At 42.9% G+C, this 21,489-nt stretch overlaps 3 protein-coding genes across 4 annotated transcripts in view; 2 read left to right on the top strand and 1 right to left on the bottom strand.

Annotated features, from left to right (window-relative positions):
• Window positions 1–1,656, top strand: part of TUT4 (terminal uridylyl transferase 4) — an 82,885-nt gene extending 81,229 nt beyond the window's left edge. For both annotated transcript variants that reach the window (XM_053246543.1, XM_053246544.1), the window contains one exon: window positions 1,149–1,656. In XM_053246543.1, coding sequence (XP_053102518.1) covers window positions 1,149–1,240 — 92 coding nt within the window. In that variant the 3' untranslated portion in view covers window positions 1,241–1,656. The remainder of the gene's footprint in view (window positions 1–1,148) is intronic.
• Window positions 1,657–10,213: 8,557 nt separating this feature from the next.
• PRPF38A (pre-mRNA processing factor 38A) lies at window positions 10,214–21,260 on the bottom strand. The gene is made up of 10 exons (XM_053248067.1): window positions 20,946–21,260; window positions 20,074–20,233; window positions 19,461–19,582; window positions 18,271–18,356; window positions 17,924–18,034; window positions 16,880–16,992; window positions 16,760–16,786; window positions 16,575–16,672; window positions 10,969–11,017; window positions 10,214–10,717 (listed from the first exon to the last, which is right to left on the bottom strand). Exons 1-10 carry the CDS (start codon window positions 21,073–21,075, stop codon window positions 10,675–10,677), a joined length of 939 nt encoding a protein of 312 aa, XP_053104042.1. The 5' UTR covers window positions 21,076–21,260; the 3' UTR covers window positions 10,214–10,674.
• Window positions 21,177–21,489, top strand: part of ORC1 (origin recognition complex subunit 1) — a 35,856-nt gene continuing 35,543 nt past the window's right edge. The window contains exon 1 of the mRNA XM_053248066.1: window positions 21,177–21,485. The gene's annotated coding sequence lies outside the window, so the exon portion shown is untranslated. The remainder of the gene's footprint in view (window positions 21,486–21,489) is intronic.

The raw sequence follows: 21,489 nt of genomic DNA, 5'->3' as shown, positions 1-21,489 counted from the left end.
AAATCTCCCACTCCTCCTATGAGTGAGGAACGGGTGCATGACTTGCTCGAGTTAGTGTCACATGAAAAATGGGCCCTCATAAAAGTAAATAAACTGCATAAATGGTCAGAAATCTGGGAAAACGTTATTAAACTATTCTTAGAATAATTAGAAGGGAAAAAACCCACTCAAAACACCCTTTCTGATTTACCTACATCTGTTGGTGCAACAGTGTGTATCTCCTTCTCTCCCTCCCCTACTGCTCCTCCTCTTCTTCTCTCTCTTTCCCCTATCTCTCCTTTCTTTCCCCACCTCCCTCCAGCCAGCGTAGCATGGAAAGGGTGGTTAGGGGAGGGAAGGTTGGGGTCGGGCTCGGGGTGGGTGGGGGAGAAGGGATGTGGGGGGGATGGGGAAAGATGTATGTAAAATACAAAATGTCAAAAAATATTAAATAAAAAAACCCTCATAATGCTTAGAACGTTTGAGTGCAGTGGAATTCTGAATAGGCAATCTTGGATCCTGCTGTTAGGGAATGACTTGCTGAGCAGTTATCTAAACGTTACTTGCCTCCTTTAGGTTCCTGGAATAAAGTTCAAAACTAAAGAGGATTAAATTGTCCTTCAGGGTTAATTTGTTTTGGCAGTAAATGTTGAAACCATGAGGTCTGTATTAGACTGTATATTCAGAACTCTTGCAGCCTTTACAAAAGGAATGATGTTTACCTCAATTTCCCATTTATATAGCAAATATTTTCTTTCTTTGCAGTTGGTGTACTATCCACTCTTTTAAAAGGGTGTAGCGTTTGATATTAGATGAAATGATTCCTCTAATACTTTTACTCTACTAATTATAGTAGTGTGACTGTATTTCTGCAAGTATTGTTTACACTGGAAGTCTAATGCATGGCTTCTCACCATATCTGAGACAATATTCTCTATTAAACCACCAACTATTTAAGATGGAACTTCTAAGAATCAGATTGAAGCCAGTTTTTCTACAATGAAGCCATTCCCAACAAATATACCTGTGTGTCTCAAATCTATTTCCCTTCCAACAACTTTCCTTCCTGCTCCTGAAATGCAGGAAGTTTAAAACAAGCTTTACAATTTGTTAAATATAGTGGATTTAGGTAACACTTGCTAAAGTTGCTGTAACCTATTTTCTTTCAGCTGGCTTACTGATGCAGAACAACCAGCGATTTTCACTTCTGTCTCAAGGACATCCACACTTGAACATGAATTTTATTCAGCAGAAAAAATGAAGTTTAATTAAGAAGATACAAAGAAATCAGGTCCTGGATTAAAATCTTATTGCAACATGTTTAGATAAGAGATTATTTAAAACTGTTTTTAACTGTATCATTTGTATATAGATATAAAATATAGTTTTTACCAGTATCACAAGAGTGATACAAATGTCATCTATTTTATTACCCTATTTTTAAGGGGAACTGTGTTTTATTTTATCTTGATAAAATGTAAAGAGAGTTTTTAAAATTAAGTTGTTTATTTTCTATTAGCTTTATTCATACTTTGGTTCAGACTTTATATCTATTCTAAGGAGAAACTAGAAAGGGATATCATGTGTTAAAGATTGTCACTTCTTTACAGACCAATGTAGTGCCAAAAAGCTTTTTAAAAGGAAAAAAAAAATAAACTGCAAAGTTAGAAATCATAACCAGAATTTTTCTTCTTTATGTAGGGTTGGATTATCATTTTGGGGTAGCATTTGCAGTGACACTTAAAAAGGGACTTCTTGCAGTTGCTGTACTCTGCAAAGTTGTGCGACTGCATTTTGCACAAGGAAATTCCTCATTGCATATATACAGGCTGGTGCAACAATTGCAACATGCTGCTCTAGTCCAGGGATTCTCAACATTGGGTCCCTAGATGTTATTGGACTTCAACTCCCATAATCCCCAACCAAAGGCCACTGGGGCTGGGGATTTTGGGACCTGAAGTCCAATAACATCTGAGGACCCAACATTGAGAAACCCTGCTCTAGTCTACTGCAGTAATTCATCTGGAATTCACTGAGGTAAATTTCTTCACACAATGACGAGCATGTATTACTCGTGTAAGATGAGGCTGGATGCTACCCTTAGCCTTTTAGGGTTACTGAATAGGGGACAGATCCTTGATGTGAGTATCTTAAGTTGGTGGCCAAGTATACAAGCTTGCTTAATTAATTAATTAATCAGATTTGTACACCGCCCCAAACTTCCGTCTCTGGGCGGGTTAACAATAACCACCCAGAGCAACACTAACAATAACAATAATTTACAGAAGATATTTACTCCTGAGATTAGTCAGTTTCTGGCAATAAAAACAGAAGCTGCGATTCACCCCCCTTCCCCTTAACCCTCAATATATGTCATGAAACAAACTATACCCCAACTTCAAGTATACGTTGATGGGATCTGAACTGTTGGTGACTGACCAGGAGAGGGATCTTGGGGTCGTGGTGGACAGCTCGTTGAAAGTGTCGACTCAATATGCGGCAGCTGTGAAAAAGGTCAATTCCATGCTAGGGATCATTAGGAAGGGGATTGAAAATAAAACGGCTAATATGATAATACCCTTATACAAAACTATGGTGCGGCCACACCTGGAGTACTGCGTACAGTTCTGGTCACCACATCTAAAAAAGGACATTGTAGTACTGGAAGAGGTGCAGATGAGGGCAACCAAGATGATCAGGGGCCTAGAGCACCTTTCTTATGAGGCAAGGCTACAACATCTGGGGCTATTTAGTTTAGAAAAAAGACGACTACGGGGAGACATGATAGAGGTCTATAAAATCATGCATGGTGTGGAGAAAGTGGATAGAGAGGAATTCTTCTCCCTCTCCCATAACACTAGAACCAGGGGTCATCCCATGAAATTGATTGCTGGGAAATCTAGGACCAACAAACGGAAGTACTTTTTCACACAACACATAATCAACATGTGGCATTCTGTGCCATGAGATGTGGTGACAGCAGACAACCTGGATGGCTTTAAGAGGGGTTTGTATAACTTCGTGGAGGAGAGGTCTGTCATCAGCTACTAGTTGGAGGGCTAAAGGCCACCTCCAGCCTCAAAGGCAAGCATGCCTCTGAGTACCATTTGCAGGGGAGTAACAGCAGGCGAGAGGGCATGCCCTCAACTCCTGCCTGTGGCTTCCAGCGGCATCTGGTGGGCCACTTTGTGAAACAGGATGCTGTACTAGATGGGCCTTGGACCTGATCCAGCAGGGCTGTTCTTATGTTCTTATCATGCACTATTTATGTATCTCATATATCCACATCATGTAGTCATCTGTTCTATTGATCCTTTGATCTGGATCAAGATCCATCGAAATCCATAAGAATGGGTAATGTGCCTGCACAGGATCCTCGCAGTAGGATACCGCAGCTCGTTGAGGCGAACAAGCCCCACCCCATGCCTACAGCATGCTATTTAAAGGCGGGCCAGGCGCCATGTTCTTCAGTTCTTTTCCGAACACCATTGTGTTCAGTCCTCGGGCTGTTGTTCCTCGTCAGTTAAAGTTCTTCATGTGAGTTCATCTTTTTTTTTTTTTTTTAATGGACTGTTATTTTCAGTATTGTCTTAGGAACGGCTTCCGGACTTCATCGGCATTAATACAACATTTGAATGGATTTAAATTATGATTTTGGATATCCCTAACATGGCTGAGGAGAAACAGACTTTCAAGAGGTGTGTGGGCTGTAATGCCAAGCTTCCCTCGAAAGACCTCCACGATCTATGTCTGATTTGCTTAGGAGAGGAGCACAATGTTTCCCCTTGCAAGATATACTTGTCATTTTCTAAGCAGACTTGGAAACATCAGGCTTTGCACTGCCATTTATGTTGAAGTGTTAAGCCCTTCAGTGCCAGGAGAACCCCGCCCTACAACTTCAACATCGGCTTCTAAAGACTCCTAAGCCGACTTCCTCGAAATTGTTACAGCCATCGAGATTGACTGCTGTTAAAAGCCTAAAAGCTCCTTCGAAGTCGACTCCTACTTTGACATCAGGACATTCAAAGTCGAAGGAAAAGCATTCGAGATCATCTTCTCGTTCATCTTCTCCACGACCTAAGAAGTCAAAGACTGTGGACTTGACAAAAGAAAGAACGCCATCCCTGTCAGGTCTGCAAAGCTTGCCTTTGAAATCCTCAGTGCCAACAGTCAAGAATGACTACCACCGCTCGACATTGAAAACTTCATCGAGGAAGGAGACGCAACCAGCATCTGAGATAATGCTTACACTCTTCGACACCAAGACTGTTGACGTCAAGGGCTCGTTCTCTGTCTCCAGCCCCTACTCCAGTCAACAATTCAGCCCCATCGACACCTAGTCGACATCGAAAGCCTCCATCGGTACCGACACGTCTCCATCGACACTGACTATGCAAGTTCTGATTTCCATGATTTTTAAATACTCCAGTGTTGTCGGCATTGAGATTGGTGACTCCACAATGCCAAGCCCCGATACTGACATTTCATGTTGAAGAAGAGGACAGGGAGGTGTTATTGGATCCTACCACTGCCTGCACCTTGCTTTCCATACTGGATTCTGAGTCAAGCACTCCTTCAACATTTAAAGGTTTCCCTCTACAATCTTCCAGTTTGGGAACTCCAAAGGAATCGGTTATGGCTCAATCATTTGACCAACACACTCCAGCACTGTGTGCTGTCTGCTGCCCATTTGGCAGGTATGAATGCATCTTGATGGCATTCGTGTGGTTTTGCACATTTGTCAGCTGCAGGGGCGACTCTTGTATCAGCGACTCTGGGGACCAGGTCCCCTGGCTTACCTTATAATTTTCAAGAGGACCAACCCTGGTGATCCTCGCAACCAAAGTCTTACTTGCCTCTGGCATCTGCTATGACTCCGGTTCGGACTGTTCAATCTCTTGCTCAAGGTGATGGCCCAGCCTTACCGGTAAAACCCCGATTCTTTTGTACAAAGTTTTTCTGTTGCAACGCAGACGGTCGCCTAGCCACCTATAAAGCACTTGGTGAATACAATCACTCAGACTGTTTTCAAAAGCATGGATATGGGGTCTCAGACTCTACCTATTCTAGCACCACAAGAAAAAGTTACCATTGAGACTCAGATGTACATATGGATATGTACTTCAGGCTATGCCACAGAAATCAGAACAACCCTGAAATATACAGAGATGAGGTTCACTCAACCCTCCCAGGCGTTATTGAAGGAGCTATTAGCCAAAGAGGTGATTGCCCTGGTACAGTGGGTGCATAGGTGGGAGGGGCTTTACTCCTGTTACTTCTTGATCCCAAAGAGGGATGGCATCATGGATCTATACCACCTGAACAAATTTGTCCATGTGTGAAAATTCCACATGATAGCGTTAAAAGAGATCCTACCTCTTCTATACCAAGCGAACTGGCTTGTGACACTGGATCTCAAAGACACTTATTTCCACATTGGCATCAGGGCACGGCACAGAAAATATCTGAGGTCCATAGTAGGAAATCAAGCATACCAATACTCAATCTTACCCTTCGGGCTTGCTACCACCCCTAGGGTATTTACAAAATGTATGGATGCAGTGGTAGCTTACCTGTGGACCCAGGGTATATTGGTCTATCCTTATCTGGACAACTGGCTTCTGACTTCCAAAGATAGAGAAGTTAGGTCCTCAGACAAAATATTTACTATCTCTCCTTCAAGACTTGGGGATGCAAGTCAATTGGAAAAATTCAAACTGGAACCAGTTCGTGTTATCAACTACATTAGAGCAGTCCTAGACATGGAAGCCAGGAAGGTGTACTTACCTTGGGAATGCTTCCAGTGCGTCAGGGACCGGGTTCTCCTTTTCCAGCAGCATCCATCTCAACTAGCCTGACTCATTTAAAAAATGCCTAGGTCTTATGGCGTCCTGCAACACAGTGGTGCGATATGCCCAGTTAAAGATGCGCAAGTTGCTATTTTGCTTTCTGTTGGTCTTGCGCCCGAATGTGAATTGTCAAGATCTACGTCTAGTGACCCCAGATCAAATTCTACACTCATTTACCTGGTGGTTGATGGGCAGAAATCTGCTGGAAGGGATTCCTTTTCAAATGACTCCTATCTGGTTAGCAACAGATGCCTCGCTGCTAGGCTGGGGGTCCCACTGCAGAGCACATCAGATTCAGGGCAAGTGGACCCTTGAACAAACACAATTACATATCAATTTCCTGGAGCTTCTGGCTGTCTTCAAAGCAATGAAAGCCTTCCTACCACTTCTACAGGGGAAACCTGTACAAGTGCAGTTAGACAATACCACTGCCTTGGCCTACTTCAACCTTCAGGGAGGGACAGTGTCTTGAAGTCTTTGTGCGCTCAGCCTACAATTATGGCATTGGTGTATCCAGCATCAAGTCTGTCTGACTGCCATACACATAAAGGGCCTGGACAACATTTTGGCGGATGGCTTTTGAGTTTTCCCATTACAATAATAGCACGAGTGGGAAATCAAGACAGAATACACTGCACCTTTCTTCACGAGTTGGATACGGCCAACTATAGATCTCTTTGCCACCTCAGAGAACACATAGTGCATTTGTTTTTGCTCCAGGGCAGGTAACAAGCCATGATCACTAGGGCATGCCTTCCAACTGGATTGGCAGCAAGAGATCCCGTATATGTTTCCTCCACGGCCACTGATCAGCCTTCTAAATGCCCCAACATCAGGTATTCTGGTTACTCCATTGTGGCCAAGACAGCCATGATTTCCACAGGTATTCAAATGGTCAGGGAACCATTACCACAGGCTACCACAAGAGGTAGATCTCTTAGCACTGGACAATGCAGCATATTGCATCCAGACATTCTCACACTCTGCCTAACAGCATGGCGAATCGGCTCTTGAATAAAATTTTACTTAACCAAAGGAAGTCTTCCACCAGATGCAATTATCTTAGTAAGTGGCTTCATTTCAAAGCTTATGCAAGGATGCATAGGTTTCATCCAAGACAAGCCACAATCAAGGATGTGCTCCTCTACTTGACCAATTTAAAATCACATGGGTTGGCTAATGTATCTTTAAAGGTGCATCTAGCAGCACTCTCTTCAAAGCATTCGGGCTGTGATGGGAAGACTCTCTTTTCACACCCAGATATTAAGACTTTCCTGGAAGGCCTCATGAATTTGTTATCGACCCATTCGCACACTGGTCAAACCATGGAGTATATCCTTGGTCCTTTCAGTGTTAACCAAAGCCCCATTTGTCTTTGAAGACTGCCTTCTTGCTTGCCATAACTGTGGCCAAATGCGTTAGTGAATTGACAGCATTGCGGACCGATTCGTCATACACCAGAATCTATCCTGATAAAGTGTTATGCATATAGACCCAGACTTTTTACCCAAGGTAGTGTCCGACTTCCACCTCAACCAGGACATTGTTCTCCCTATGTTCTTCAGGGATCCATCTACGCCTTTAGAACTTGCAATGCAGTCCTTGAATGTGCACTTTTATATTATCTGGACTGCACTAAGGACTTTAGATCCACCAAGCGCCTTTTTTGTAGCTTACAAGGGCTCTGTGAGCAGCTCCTGCATTTCCAAAGAATGTCCAGATGGCTAGTTGAACTTATTATGCTGACCTACAAGTCACAGAACATGCCACCGCCTGGATAAATCAAGGCCCACTCTACCCATGCCTACACTTCTTCAGCTGCACACCTATCGGGGATAGCCTTCACAGACATCTGTAAAGCTGCAACTTGGTCCCAAGTTACCTTTTGTCAAGCATTGCGCCATAGATGTGTGCTCTGATGCTGAGGCAAGCTTTGGGAGAAGTGTTTTAAAGCAGATGTTACAATAGCTACTACTGCACCCTCCTTCTCTGGGGAGCTAGCTAAACACCCATTCTTAGGGATCTCGACAGATCTTGATCCTGATAAACAGGCTGTTCACCTGTAGAGGTCTGTCGACATCCATAAGACCCTCCCGGACGACCCCTCTGCAGTAGTCCTATGCTATGTATGTACTGAGTGTGCATGCTATTCTCCTATGATGAACTCACCTGATACTGGATGATCATCCTCCACAGCAGTTGTCCAAGAACTGAAGAATATGTCATGCTGTAGGCGTGGGGGCGGGGCTTGGTCACCTCAACGAGCTGCAACATTCTACTGCAAGGGCCCTGTGCAGGCGTATTACCCATTCTTATGGATGTTGACAGATCTCTACCAGATCATACTACAGATGAGCAACCTGTTTTTCTGTTTTCTTTTAACCAGTATACCCACAAAAGCTCATACAGGTGGCCCTCATTACCCATGGCTTCATATATCTGGATATGTTAGAACTGATTTTTTAAATCCGTGGTACAAAAATAGGATAAAATTCACCAATTTGCAGTTGACGAGTGGCTGGAAATAACCTAGATAAGACTTCCAGTGCCCCTTCCAGCCAACACAGAGTCATTTTTGAGGCTCTTCTGTTTGTTCTTTTTAATTTTTGGGGGGTGAATATTTGTCAAATTCAGCCCGTTTGGGGGAAGAGGACATTTCTGTAGCCCTGGAGAGCAAGGTACTGTTCATTCTACTCTTATTTCTCCCCCCACCCCACCTCTTGCACTTTATTGGGGGTTTTGTGTGTGTATAGGAACTTATCCCCTAGATTCCCATAGGGTAAGATTCCTTTATTCAGTTTCCATACACATAGTTATAGGCGAATAAACTCCCACAAACAACAAAGGCCACCTGTATTTATATGCCAATGGCAGAGGAGGGCCATGTAAGGTTTTTATTTAAAGAACAAAAGGTGAGGTAAGTGTGAGAGCCAGTGTGATGTAGTGGTTAGAGTGCAAGACTAGGACTGGGGAGACCCGAATTCAAATCCCCATTCAGCCATGATACTAGCTGGGTGACTCTGGGCCTGTCACTTCTTTCTCAGCCTAACCTACCTCACAGGGTTGTTGTGAAGAGAAACTTATGTAGTACACCGCTCTGGGCTCCTTGGAGGAAGAGCGGGATATAAACGTAATTAATAATAATAATAATAATAATACTATCCTAAAAATAAAAAGGTCACCAGAAGAGTATCTTGCAAAACTGCTACAGTTGCAGAATGCAAGATGGGGCTGATCTGGATTGTGATCTGTCATTATACTTAAGTGGATATTATTAACTAGGGTGCAACACACTGGGGATGTTGAGGATGGCAGCAAGGGCTCCTCCTATAGCCCACCTACCTCCCAAATGCCCCAAAAAATCCCACCAGATTGAAAAAGGTATTCTTTTTTTAAAAAGTATCTAATCATTTGACTAACTTTTGTATCAGCAAATCAAGAGATCAAAAATGGTGTGTATACAGAAGTTTAAGATACTGAGCAATAAAGTACTAGCATGCAGATGCTCTGCGTGGGTAAAGTGAGTTACAAAATTAAAATATTTGAGTTATTGCTCAAAATGTTCAGCAAGGGTTGGAATTTGTCCCTTAACTGCTCTTGAGGGTTCGGTTTTTCTACAAAGCTTTCCATCACCCTAAACAAAAAAAAATGGTTTCTAAGGTATCTTTGTGTATTTGAGCATGGCTGTCTGTGTGTGATGCATCAACTTGCCTAATTAAAGAGGTGAAACAAAGCAGGGCCTAGACCACTCAATTTCCATAGTCTTTTGCTTGAAAGTGTCACAGGGGACAATACAGAGCTTAAGTTGATCATAATCCCAAACATGTGAAACTAAGGCTAGATTCATGCTGTTAATCTGCAACTGCAATTAACTAGTAATTCTAACTAAGTGTACTTGAGATTCTGTTGAAAGCACTATGACTTACTATGGTACATGAACTATGAATGCTTTCAGACATAACTCTTGTCTGAAACACTGAAAACCTTTCTACTTTGAATAAATTGAAATTCCAACAGGAATTGCATGTACTTAAGATGTAAAAGTTTGTTAGAGAGGATTTTCCTTCTTAAACTACTGCAGTAGAAAGACATTTTTACACACTGCTTTTATAGTTTTGTTTGTTTTCAGCAAATACATGCACAGCCTGACCCTACCCTATATAAAGCTTGTTCCCTTCATTGCTGCTAGATGAGTGAGAGCAAGATTGCCCAGATGTGTCATCTAATCAGTTTACTATTTGTCCCTGTATTAGAGCAATTCATTGAAGAGAGAACCAATAGTTTGCAGGTTTCCCTTAGATTATAAGTCTGCATTCCAGTCTCTTGAAAATTATGTAAATTCATCTCTTATTGGAGTATATGTAAGGAAGAATACCAAACACAAGTATACTGTAGGTTGTATATTAAAAGATTCTCTTAAGAAATTATAGTGTGCCTATACCACACTTAATAGTTCCTTACAGAATTACTGGCATCTTTGACAGTTTTTCTAAGATTAGGAGTTGCATAAAAATCAGACCAAACATTGTACAACTGTAAACAGGCAAGACTTTAATAACAGGTCTTGCCCTTAAATTTAAAAATTCATTTTGCCAGTTAAGACTGGCTTTCAAAAGAACTTAAAACCACATTCCTCCCAGCTTAACAATGCCTTCTTTGTAGGACAAATAGATATGAACAGAATATACACTGAAATAACTTCTTCATCAAGTTAAAGATGGGGGAAAAATATTGTCCAAGCCACTGTAAATATAAGAAAATTACTAGCTGCCACAGCAGCTACTACCCATTTTGCCATTCCATATCTACAAGAAAAGTAATGGTTCAAATTCTTGAACTATCTTGGTCATTCGTTTCCACGACGACTCTTCTTGTGGCTTTTTTTAGACCTGAAAAAAGAACAAGATATTTAGTTGATACTCAAGCAATGTAAGCGGCGCATTCATGTATTAAGATTTTACTTGTGGATAATAAACTATATTACCTATAACCATTTGTTTTAAATCACTCAGACACAAGCTATTTTGAATTCATGATTAGAAGGAAAAGTATGAAGAGGACTGATGGTTCTCACAAACTAAGAAAAAAAGTTGTTTGGAAACTTGCTACAAGATTATTAAACAATTTATAAAGTCTGTACCTTTCTGGGGACTTGGAATGACTACGATGTCTGTGACTACGATGATGCCCTGTTGAAATAAGATGTAAAACTTTGTTAGCAATCACCTATATAGGAATCCTTCTAAATTCTAGGTCAAGTAATGCAGATAGAGAGACAGGATTTGAAGCAGATAATTTTAGCATTTTATTTTACCATTTATATACCACCTGATATGTGTATCTCTAGGCAGTGTACAAAATTTAAAACAAAACAAAGTAAAAGCAATTTCTCAGAATAAAAAGTTAACAATTAAACAGTTTAAAATTAATTACAGTTATAAGCATGAGAAAATAGGTGTGGCTTGAGGGTTTTTCTAAAGTCAGAGGCGGAGATGCTCTTATTTTGACAGGGAGCATATTCCAAAGCCCCAGGGCAGCCACAGAGAAGGCCCAGTCCTGAGCAGCCACCAAATGATTCATAACCAGACAACCATAACCAGACCTCCCCAGATGATCTTAATAGGTGGCTGGACTCATGACAAAGAAGGCACTCTCTTAAGCACCCTGGAGCCAAGCCATTAAGGGCTTTATAGATAATAAGCAGCACTTTGTATTTTGCTCAGAAACATATTGGTAACCAGTGCAGTTTTTAAAATTGGTGTTATATGGTCCCTTCAAGTTGACCCAGAGACTAGTCTGACTGCCGCATGCTGTACCAATTGTAGTTTTTGGTCTCTTCTTGAGAAAGGAAGTTTGAACAGTTAAATAGCTGACCAATACAGCGAAGACCTAACTTTCTAATAAGCTATCTCTAAATACTGTAAACAGCCAACAAAACCAGTTATGAAGACAGAAAGGAAGCAGGGGAGGGGGCACTGCCCAGCATAGTGCACAGAATGTCACATGTATGACTACTTGCTCCATGGGCAGAAGTCATGGGTGTGTGCTCGGTGCAAATTGCTCCTGGTTCTCAGGGAACACGTTAGTTCCCTTGAGACCAAGGTGGTGGATCTGGAGAAGCTCAGAGAGAAAGAGAGGCATGTGGATGAGATCTTCAGGGATGTGTTAGAGGCATCCCACTCCAAGGCCGATAGCTCCTCTGCTGTCAGGGAGAATGAAGGTCTCAGGGAAGGAGGACATCAGTCTGAGGAACAGGTAGCATTTCTGAGAATGCTACCTTGGGGGCTCCTGGACTTCAATGTTACCTATCAGCCTAAATTTGGCTTTCAGGACCTCCTGACTACATTTCCCTGCATCGTTGGTGCTGATATGCACCACAACAGCTATCTCCTTCCCAGCACTGCCTAGCAGCCTATCTAGATGCTGCATGATGCCTGCAATCTTTGCACCAGGCAGGCAAGTCGCCGTGGAGTCAACAGGCAGGTCACAAACCCATCTCTCTATACCTCTAATGACTGATTCGCCCACTACAAGGAGGCCCCCACCCTCCGGAGGAGTATCTCCTGTGTGAGAGGATATGAGCTCATCATCGACAGGTTCAGCAAGACAGGCAGAGTTGAGGGGTCTTAATGCGTGGATGAGACGTTGGTGCCGGGAGGAGGGGTTTAGATTTGTTAGGCACAGGGATACATTTTGGGGCAAGCACAGCCTGTACAAAAGGGACAGGCTGCACTTGAACCAAGATGGAACCAGACTGCTGGCTCTTAAAACCAAAAAGGTCGCAGAGCAGCTTTTATAATGATGCCTGGGGAATAGGCAACAGGAGCTGGGCAGTATCTAGTTCAGCACATGCCATCCCTTAAAGGTGCAAAGGTGTAAAAGATTCAGATAAAACAGAAGGGGACATAACAGAACCACATAAAGAGCAGACAGAAGGCTGTGCTAGCTGGTCAAAGAGATAAAAGAGTCAAAAGAAAGTTAGCATACACCAGGTAAGAGATTCAGCGTATGGGTGCTTATATGCCAATGCCAAAAGCCTCCAAGCCAAGATGGGCGAGCTGGAGTGCTTGGTTGCTAACAAAGAAATAGATACAGTGGGCATAACAGAAACATGGTGGAACAGTGAGAACCAGTGGGACACTGTTATCCCTGGATATAAACTCTATAGAAAGGACGGAGAAGCACCTTGGAGGTGGAGTAGCACTGTATGTTAAAGAAGGGATAGAATCTAACAAGGCAGAAAACCTAGGAGGACAGGAGTCCTCCACAGGAACTCTGTGGGTGACAATACAAGGCCTGAAAGGAAATGTGCCACTGGGGATGTGCTGTCACCCTCCCTCCAGATCAAACACTGACAGTGACTGGGTGTTGCAGAAGGAAATCAGAGAGGCTTAAAGGAGAGGCCGGGGAGTAATAATGGGTGACTTCAATTACCCACATACAGACTGGGTAAATTCATATTCAGGTAATGACAAAGAGGTCAAATTTCTGGATACGCTGAATAACTGTCCCCTAGCACAGTTGGTCATGAAATCAACCAGAGAGAAGGCGACCTTGGACTTAATCCTGAGTGGCACCCAGGACCTAGTGCGTGATGTCAGTGCCATCGGCCCTTTATGGAAAAATGACCACAGTGCAATCAAATTCAGCATACATGCGGGGAGAGAATCACCAAGGAAGTCTAACATAGACACTTTGAATTTCAGAAGAGGAAACTTCTCCAAAATGAGGAGTATGGTGAAAAGAAAAGAAAAGGAAAATCAGGAGAGTCACTTCGCTCCAGAATGCATGGAGTTTACAATCCTAACTATGAGTTTACAGTTAGAATGTATACCCAAAAGGAGGAAAGGTACCACTAAGTCCAGGAGGATGCCAGCATGGCTAACAGGTAATGTCAAGGAAGTCATAAAAGGGAAGACTTCCTTCCGAAATTTGAAGGCCTGCCCAAATGAAAAGAACAGAAAGGAATACAAACTCTGGCCAAAAAAATGCAAGGTGACAATGAGGGAGGAGAAAAGAGAGTTTGAGGAACACTGAGCTAAGAGCATCAAGGAGGATAACAAAAACTTCTTTAAATACATCAGAAGCAGGAAACCTGCCAGGGAGGCAGTTGGACCTTTGGATAATGAGGGAGTGAAAGGGATTATTAAGGAGAATATGGAGGCTGCAGATCTGTTCCTGAACCAGGCTTTTGGGTGGTGTAGAACTGAGTCAGAAGTGACAAGAGATTATGTTCTAAACTGTCTGGAAAAACTGAAAACTAGCATATCACCAGGGCTGGATGGCAGCCATCCAAGAGTCCTTAAAGAACTCAAATGTGAAATTGCTGACCTCCTTGCAGAAATATGTAACATCCCTACAATCAGGCTCTGTACTGGAAGACTGGAAAGTAGCCAATGTAACACCGATTTTAAAAAAGGGATCCGGGATGATCCAGGAAATAGGTTAGCTTAACATCTGTTCTAGACAAACTGATGGAAAGCATCCTCAAGGATAAAATTGTAAAGCACACAGAACAGGCCCTGCTGGGGGAGAACCAGCATGGCTTCTGCAAAGGTAAATCTTGCCTCATGAATCTTTTGTTCTTTGAGAGTGTCAACAGGTGTGTGGATAAAGGTGATCCAATTGACATAGTATACCTGGACTTCCAAAAAGCTTTTGACAAAGTTCCTCGTCAAAGACTCCCGAGACAAGTTAGCAGTCATGGGATAAAGGGACAAGTACATATGTGGACTGTTAACTGCTTGAAGGACAGGAAACAGAGGGTAGGTATAAATGGAGAGTTTTCACAATGGAGGGAAGTAAGAAGTGGGGTCCCCCAGGGATCTGTGCTTTTTAATTTATTCATAAATGATCTAGAAGTTGGTAAGCAGCGAGGTGACCAAATCTGCAGATGACACCAAACTACTTAGGGTAGTGAAATCCAAAACAGGTTGTGAGGAGCTCCAAAAGGATCTCTGCAAACTGGGGGAGTGGACGATAAAATAGCAAATGCGGTTCAGTGTTGGCAAGTGTAATGTGATGGACATTGGGACCAAAAAAACCCCTAACTTCACGTATATGCTGACAGGAGCTGAGCTGTCAGTGACTGACGAGGAGAGGGATCCTGTGGTTGTGGTAGACAGCTTGTTGAAAGTGTCGATTCAATGTGCAATAGCTATGAAAACGGCCAATTCCATACTAGGGATCATTAGGAAGGGGATTGGAAATAAAACTGCTAATATTATAATGCCCTTATATAATAATATTATATCCCAGCAGGACCGTTCTTATGTACAAAGGCAGCCCCACATAGAGTGCATTATAATAGTTGAGCCTGGAGGTTTCAAGCATATGCACCACTGTTTTAAGGTCATTTCCTTCTTGAAATGGATGCAGCTGTCATATCAGTCAAAAGCTGATAAAAAGCGCTCTTGGACACTGCCTCAATCTGAGAAAAGTTATGGATCCAGGAGCACTCCCAGGCGACGTACTTGATCTTTCAGGGGGAGTGTAACCACATCCAGAACAGGCAGATCTAAACCATCTCTCAGGTCCTGACTGCCCACAGTCAGGACCTCCTATTCAACTTCAGTTTATTATCTCTCATCCAGCCCATTACCACCTCCAAGTAGGCATGTAGGGAAGTTATGCCATTTCCTGATGAGGTTGATATGGAGAAAGATTTGGGCGTCGTCAGCATATTGATAACACCCTGCACCAAATCTCCCAATTGTCTCTCCCAGTTGTTTCATGTAGATGTTAAAGAGCATTGGAGACAGTATGGAGCCTTGTGGAACTCCACACTTTAGTTCTCGCTTTGCAGAACAACAGTCTCCAAGTGACACCATCTGGAATCTACCAGAGAGATGGGAATAGTAAAACAGTGGCACCCAATCCCACCTCCCTCAGGCGACCCAGAAGGATACCATGGCTGATTGTATTGAAAGTCACCAAGAGATCCAAGAGGATCAGCAGAGTCGCACTCCCTCTGTCAACAGCCAAGTGGAGATCATGCATCAGGCCAATCAAGGCAATCTCAACCCCATAGCCCACTCAAAAGCTGGTATGAAATGGGTCTAGATAACCTGCATCATCCAGAGTTGCCTGGAGCCAAGAGGCCACCACCCACTCAATCACATTGTATAATCATGGTAGATTGGAAACTGATCTGTAACTAGCTACCTCCGATGGACCCAATGCAGGTTTCTTCAAATATGGGGTCCATTCACTTGATACTGGGTGGGTGGGGGCTTTGCAAACCTTGCCCACAGACTACCATCCTATGCTCAGTGGGAACGCAGAGCAGCGTGAATCATTCTGAGGCCAGGACTCATTATCCTGGCCTCTGGGTATCCCACAGCGCATCACACACGGGGGATCCCCCAGGGGATGTATGTCAGCTCAAGCTGACACACAATCTCAGCAGCCGTTAAGAGTTTGTGGCCTTAACCTTGGCTAAGAACTGGGCTTCGGCACTGGGTCTGGCATTGCAACACCACTGGGATCTGTGTGGATACCGGTGGTTCACATGGGCCAACAAGCCCAGGGTTGGCTGCTCATGAGAACAGCCTCATGGTCTAATAATAGCCTCCTTAAGACAAGGCAGCATCCTGCCCTCCCTCAGATAGGCATTATTAATCTTTAATATTAAGATTAAACACCTATAATCTCCTTACTGCTAGAAAGAGGTAGTTGGACCTGCTGGGTTACTAATGCCAGAGAAACCACACACAACTCACTCCCTCACACTCAAAACAGAATTACCTGGAGACTTGGATCTTGATCTGTGGCGTCTTTCCCTAGATCTGCTTCGGTGCCGCCTTGGGCTCTTACTGCGATGCCTTTCCCGGCGTGGCGAGGGACTGTTAGAAAACAGACTCTGTCAGTGTGTGTGTGTGTGTATAATAATATTTTAAAATTTAAAGTTCACAGTCCATTAAGTTTCCTACCTTCTTCGCTTTGGAGATCGACTTCGCCTAAAATAGGAGCAGGGAGGTGTTACTCTGACAATAGTTTTAAGTCTTATATTACATTGTTTGAAACCATTTCAATATCTCCTGAAATGTTACCGTCTAGGAGATCTGCTTCGGCTTCTCCTGTACCGCAGTGTTGGAGATCTACGAGGTTTGTCTAGATCCCTGTAACCTCTTCTCCTGTGATCGGGTGAGGGAGCTCTCTCCATCTGAAATAATTGCAAATAAACTTCTGCGGGGGGAAATACCTTGAATGCAGCATAAAAGAAGTATTCAATAACAAATGCTTGTTCAAGTAAAAACAGTGAGAAACTCAATGGTCTCATTTTATAACTTTTAAAGGAATGCAAAAACTGTTTATAGAAGGCAAAAGAGAACTGAGAAATTAAGATGTAATTTCTCAATAGCAGCCAAGGTAAGTTTTTAACCTCATAATTAGCAGAGCACCCATAGATCCCACTAGTTATAAGGATACAGCTTTCTTACCCCTTGCAAAGCTGATAGGAGGCTTTCAGGCTCAGAACAGAAATATAGGAGACCCTCAAATATTGCAGGTTCATTTCCCACAGTTTCACCCATCTGTGGACAACTTTGCTGTATACCAATTTAGTTATTGCAAGGGTAGTTTCAGTCATTCATGGGTTTTCCAAGTAGGAAAAACTTATTAACTACCTGCCCCCTAGCTAAACTGGTATATTGGGAGCAGCCTGCATGCCAGCTGAAGTGTGGTGCACAGGACTTTTAAAGTTTAAAAATCCACTCTTGTGCCACTTCTCAGCTGGTGTGCAGGGCTGGATATTTAAATTGTAAACCTCCCAGAACAGCCCATGCATCAGCTGAGAAGCATGCAGGCTACTCCAGGGGGTGTGAAAGTTTAAATATCCAACCCCACGACGCGCCAGCTGAGAAGCAGTGAGAAAATTGATATTTAAACTTTAACACACACACACACACACAGTCTGCTCAGGGAGATGTAAAGTTTAAAAATTTAACCCTATGCCAGCCAAGAATGAGCTTTACCTAACTCCATTTTTCAGGTTCAGTCTAGTACTTGAATATTGTGGTCTCAGCGTCTGTGGAATTTTCCTCAAATGTTAAACCCACAATATTCAAAGGCCTCCTGTACGTAAACATTCAAACCTTATCATCCTCCTCTTCTTCATCCTCACTAGACTCCACATCATCCATATCTTCTTCCAAAGCACTAATCCGAGGTTCCAATTGTTCAGCCTCTTCTAAGACATATCGTTTCTAAAGAAAGGACCAACATCTTCTCAATGCAGGCAATGCTCACATGGACAGAAAGGTCAAAGCATACATTTGTGATCCCACTGTACAAGTTAGAAAATTGTCTATTGAACCTCAGATTTTGGTTTTTTTACTTTGCACACAATAGCTATACCTATAAACAACATATTTTGATGTGTAGTATTCAGAGTGTTGATTCGTATTTTTATCACTAACAGAAGTTGCTAGTCATTACATACCTGTAGTCTAGGTAAAATGATATCACACATGCGCTCGTCATGGAGTAGTTGATCAATAAACTCATCCACGTGCATTAGCTCAAACTCTGAGGGGGAAAGTTACTGAATGTTACAAGGGAAATCATCATGATTTCTGACAATTTTTTAAAAGTCTTTAAAGACACATCTGTTTACCCAGGCTTTTAACTGATACTGTTTTGATTGTTTTTAATGTTTTAGAATATGGTTTTAAAAATTTTGAATAGTTGTGTTTTAAATTTATTGTTCTTGTTTTTAACTAATGTTTTAATGTTTTTATCTTGTAAATCGCCCAGAGATGTAGGTTTTGGGCGGTATAAAAATATGCTAAATAAATAAATCATTCTTCAGCTAGTTATACATAATAAGGCTCTTCACATGATTAGTGTGAAGAGCTGTAAGGGGGTTTGTGGTGAGAGTAGGTTTGACCCACTCTCCCCACAGACAGTCATCAGCCTGTTGCCAGGTGGGCGCCCCACCCGCCCAGATGAACAGCGGCTTTGCTCAGGCACTCCTGTACCTGGCCATGGCTCGTCTGGCAGCTCCAGGGGTCAGGCGCAGGGAAGCGCTGCTGTGTGGTGCCCCGCCCCCTGAGCCCCAGTAATGCACTGGGTGAGTGCACAGTGCATTCCTGGGGTCCCCTCTCGCCTCCGAGTGTGTCTGCCGCAGCAGACATACGGCCAAAAAACCAGGGTTAGCGGAGCGCTTGCTCCGCTGACCTCATTTAAGGGGATGCATTTAGGTGGGCTTGCCTCTAGGAGCTGCGCGGCTCCCGTTGCTGTAAACGAGCAGCAGAAACCAGGCTGGGCTCCCTTAGCCTGGTTTCTGCTGCTCGTGTGAATCTCCTCAAAGGGTATTATTTAGATTGCAGAAAGTACTTAAAGTGTTTAACTCGGTTTCTAAAAAAGTAGCAGAAATGTTGCAATTTCTACTAGTTTGCTCATACCATGCTTCTCTTTCCTATTCTCCAGGAAAAAATCCTGCCCTACTTATCTTAAAACACTCGGATTATTGTACAGAGCAAACACCTTATTTAACAGCAGATGAATACAGCATTACAAGATAATTACATTCTATATATGCATTGGTAAAGTTGACAAAGACCATCTAGCTTTATAAATGCTTCAAAGAGGAGCAAGAGAGATTACTTCTGAAATTATGAGGCAACTCACCCCCATTTCTGTTTTGGCTTTTTATTTTTCGATAATCATTGTACAGAGGTTCAAGGTATTTGTAGCAGTCTATGGCTGTGCCAGTCAGTCTCATATATAGTGCACCAAGTAATCTCACATACCTGAAATTTAGCAAAACCGAGAGAGAGAGAGAGAGAATATGAATGTATTATCATCCTTCCTAGTAACAACTGGAAATATGAACTACTATTTTTTTACTGTACTGATCTCTCACCTGTTTCTGACATCATTATATACAAACACACACATACACACACAAAATATGCTTAACAGACCATGTACAGAGAAGTTAGAAAGGTACTTTGGCAAGGAGATTGCCCCAAACTAGATAAGCCATTTATGACGGTAACATAATATAGCAAAAGGGTTCTTCCAGAAGTACTGATAAGTCAAGAAATCTGCATGGTGTGGGGAGATGCATAGAGTAGAAATAAATACATGTAGAGGTTATTCAGTAAAGGAACTCAAATGTGAATCACAACTCCAGTATAACTAGTTGCTTGAAAACCTGGCGTACTGGACAAAGGCTTTCCTCATGCATTTGCTAATAATTTTAAACATATTATATAGACCAAAAGCTCTTCTCTCTTACTTAAAGTCTTCATTCTTTATAAATTCAACAATGATGTCTTTTTCAGGCTGTATCTGTAGCATCTTTAGAGTCAAACACAGGAATGGTGTAGGCTTGATATTTCCACCATAAACTCCTCCGATGAATCTCAGTTCCATAGCTTTATCCACAACCAGTTCAGCTAAAATAGGAGTCATATGAAAGGCATTCATGTTTTGAAGTTAGATCTAGACCCTATGCTTATATTTAACCAAAAGTTTCAACTTCAGTGAGGCAGAAGGGTGGTGAGTTGGTGCTGCTATTTTAAGAGCTTTTGAATCAAAAGTGGCTATGAAAGCCTCTTCACATTTAGTAAGCATAGGAACAAGGTCTCAGATAAACAAGTAGAGGACTGTTATCCAAGCCTCTTCTGTAGTACAATCCCAAACTTTTATCCTCTTAATAATTTTTACACTATTCCAAATTCATTTGATGACAATGTCTGAATAAAGTATTATAAGAAACTATCAAGACTTTTCACATGGATAAGCTGGTGCAAACTCTCCGAAAAGCCTTTAAGGATTCAAATGCTGGGGAAACAAGGTCCAAATCTCCGCCCAGCCATAAAGGCCATGTGGTGCCTTCGTACAAAGCACATCTCACACTAGTTTTATCTACTAAAGCGGTTGATAGGCTAAAATAAAGATGGATACTTTCCTGCGCTCCTTGGAAGAAGGATGCTGTACAATTGTAACTGCTATAATCACGGGATACAGTTTCATGCTGTCATTCCCCCAGCCCTAAACTTTCCTCCCCCAGTAAACAGCGTCCCAAGAGCCAGCCCTGCACCGTGCTAGCCCCTTCCCCTCTTGCTGCTGATCCTCTCCCACCCCACCCCGCTACCTCAACCGTACCAGTAAGGCCGAAACATTCCTCCTTCCAGTACTTGGACTCGTAGATGCGAGTGCGGATGATCTTTTCTACCAGGTATTGCGGGTTGGTACCGTGAATGCTGTGCGCGTCTTTTACTGTCCGGTTTGCCATAGCCTGGCCGGGAACCAACCCCTACACGTAGCGGGCTGGAAAGAGACGAAATAAGAAATAATTTGGACCAGAAAAATCGGACCAATATACTGACGAACAACCCCCTCCCCTTTTTTTTAAACTTCCGCTTAGAGTTTTCTTCCGGGACACTTGTTTGCTACTTCCGCCCTGCCATTTCAGCACGGAGCAAAAAGAACCGCCTTTTCCGAGGTCGGAAGGCCAGGAACAAACATGGCGGCTATAGTGCTAGCTAGCTGCGCTATCCTCCTTCCGGGGCGGGGTCGCTCCCGCTTGGCGCGAAGTTTCAGTCTGACGTCCGGGAAGGTGGCGCGCAGCCCCGAGTGGCTCGTCAGTCAGTTCTCCTGTCCACGCTTAAGGGAGTGGGTCATCGCTGCTTCTGGGTGAGCCAGGTAT

The sequence above is a fragment of the Hemicordylus capensis genome, chromosome 4 (assembly GCF_027244095.1).
Source record: "Hemicordylus capensis ecotype Gifberg chromosome 4, rHemCap1.1.pri, whole genome shotgun sequence".
Classification (NCBI taxonomy): Eukaryota; Metazoa; Chordata; class Lepidosauria; order Squamata; family Cordylidae; genus Hemicordylus; species Hemicordylus capensis.
Note: the sequence above shows the minus strand (reverse complement) of the source record. Positions and strands in the feature narration are given on the sequence as shown.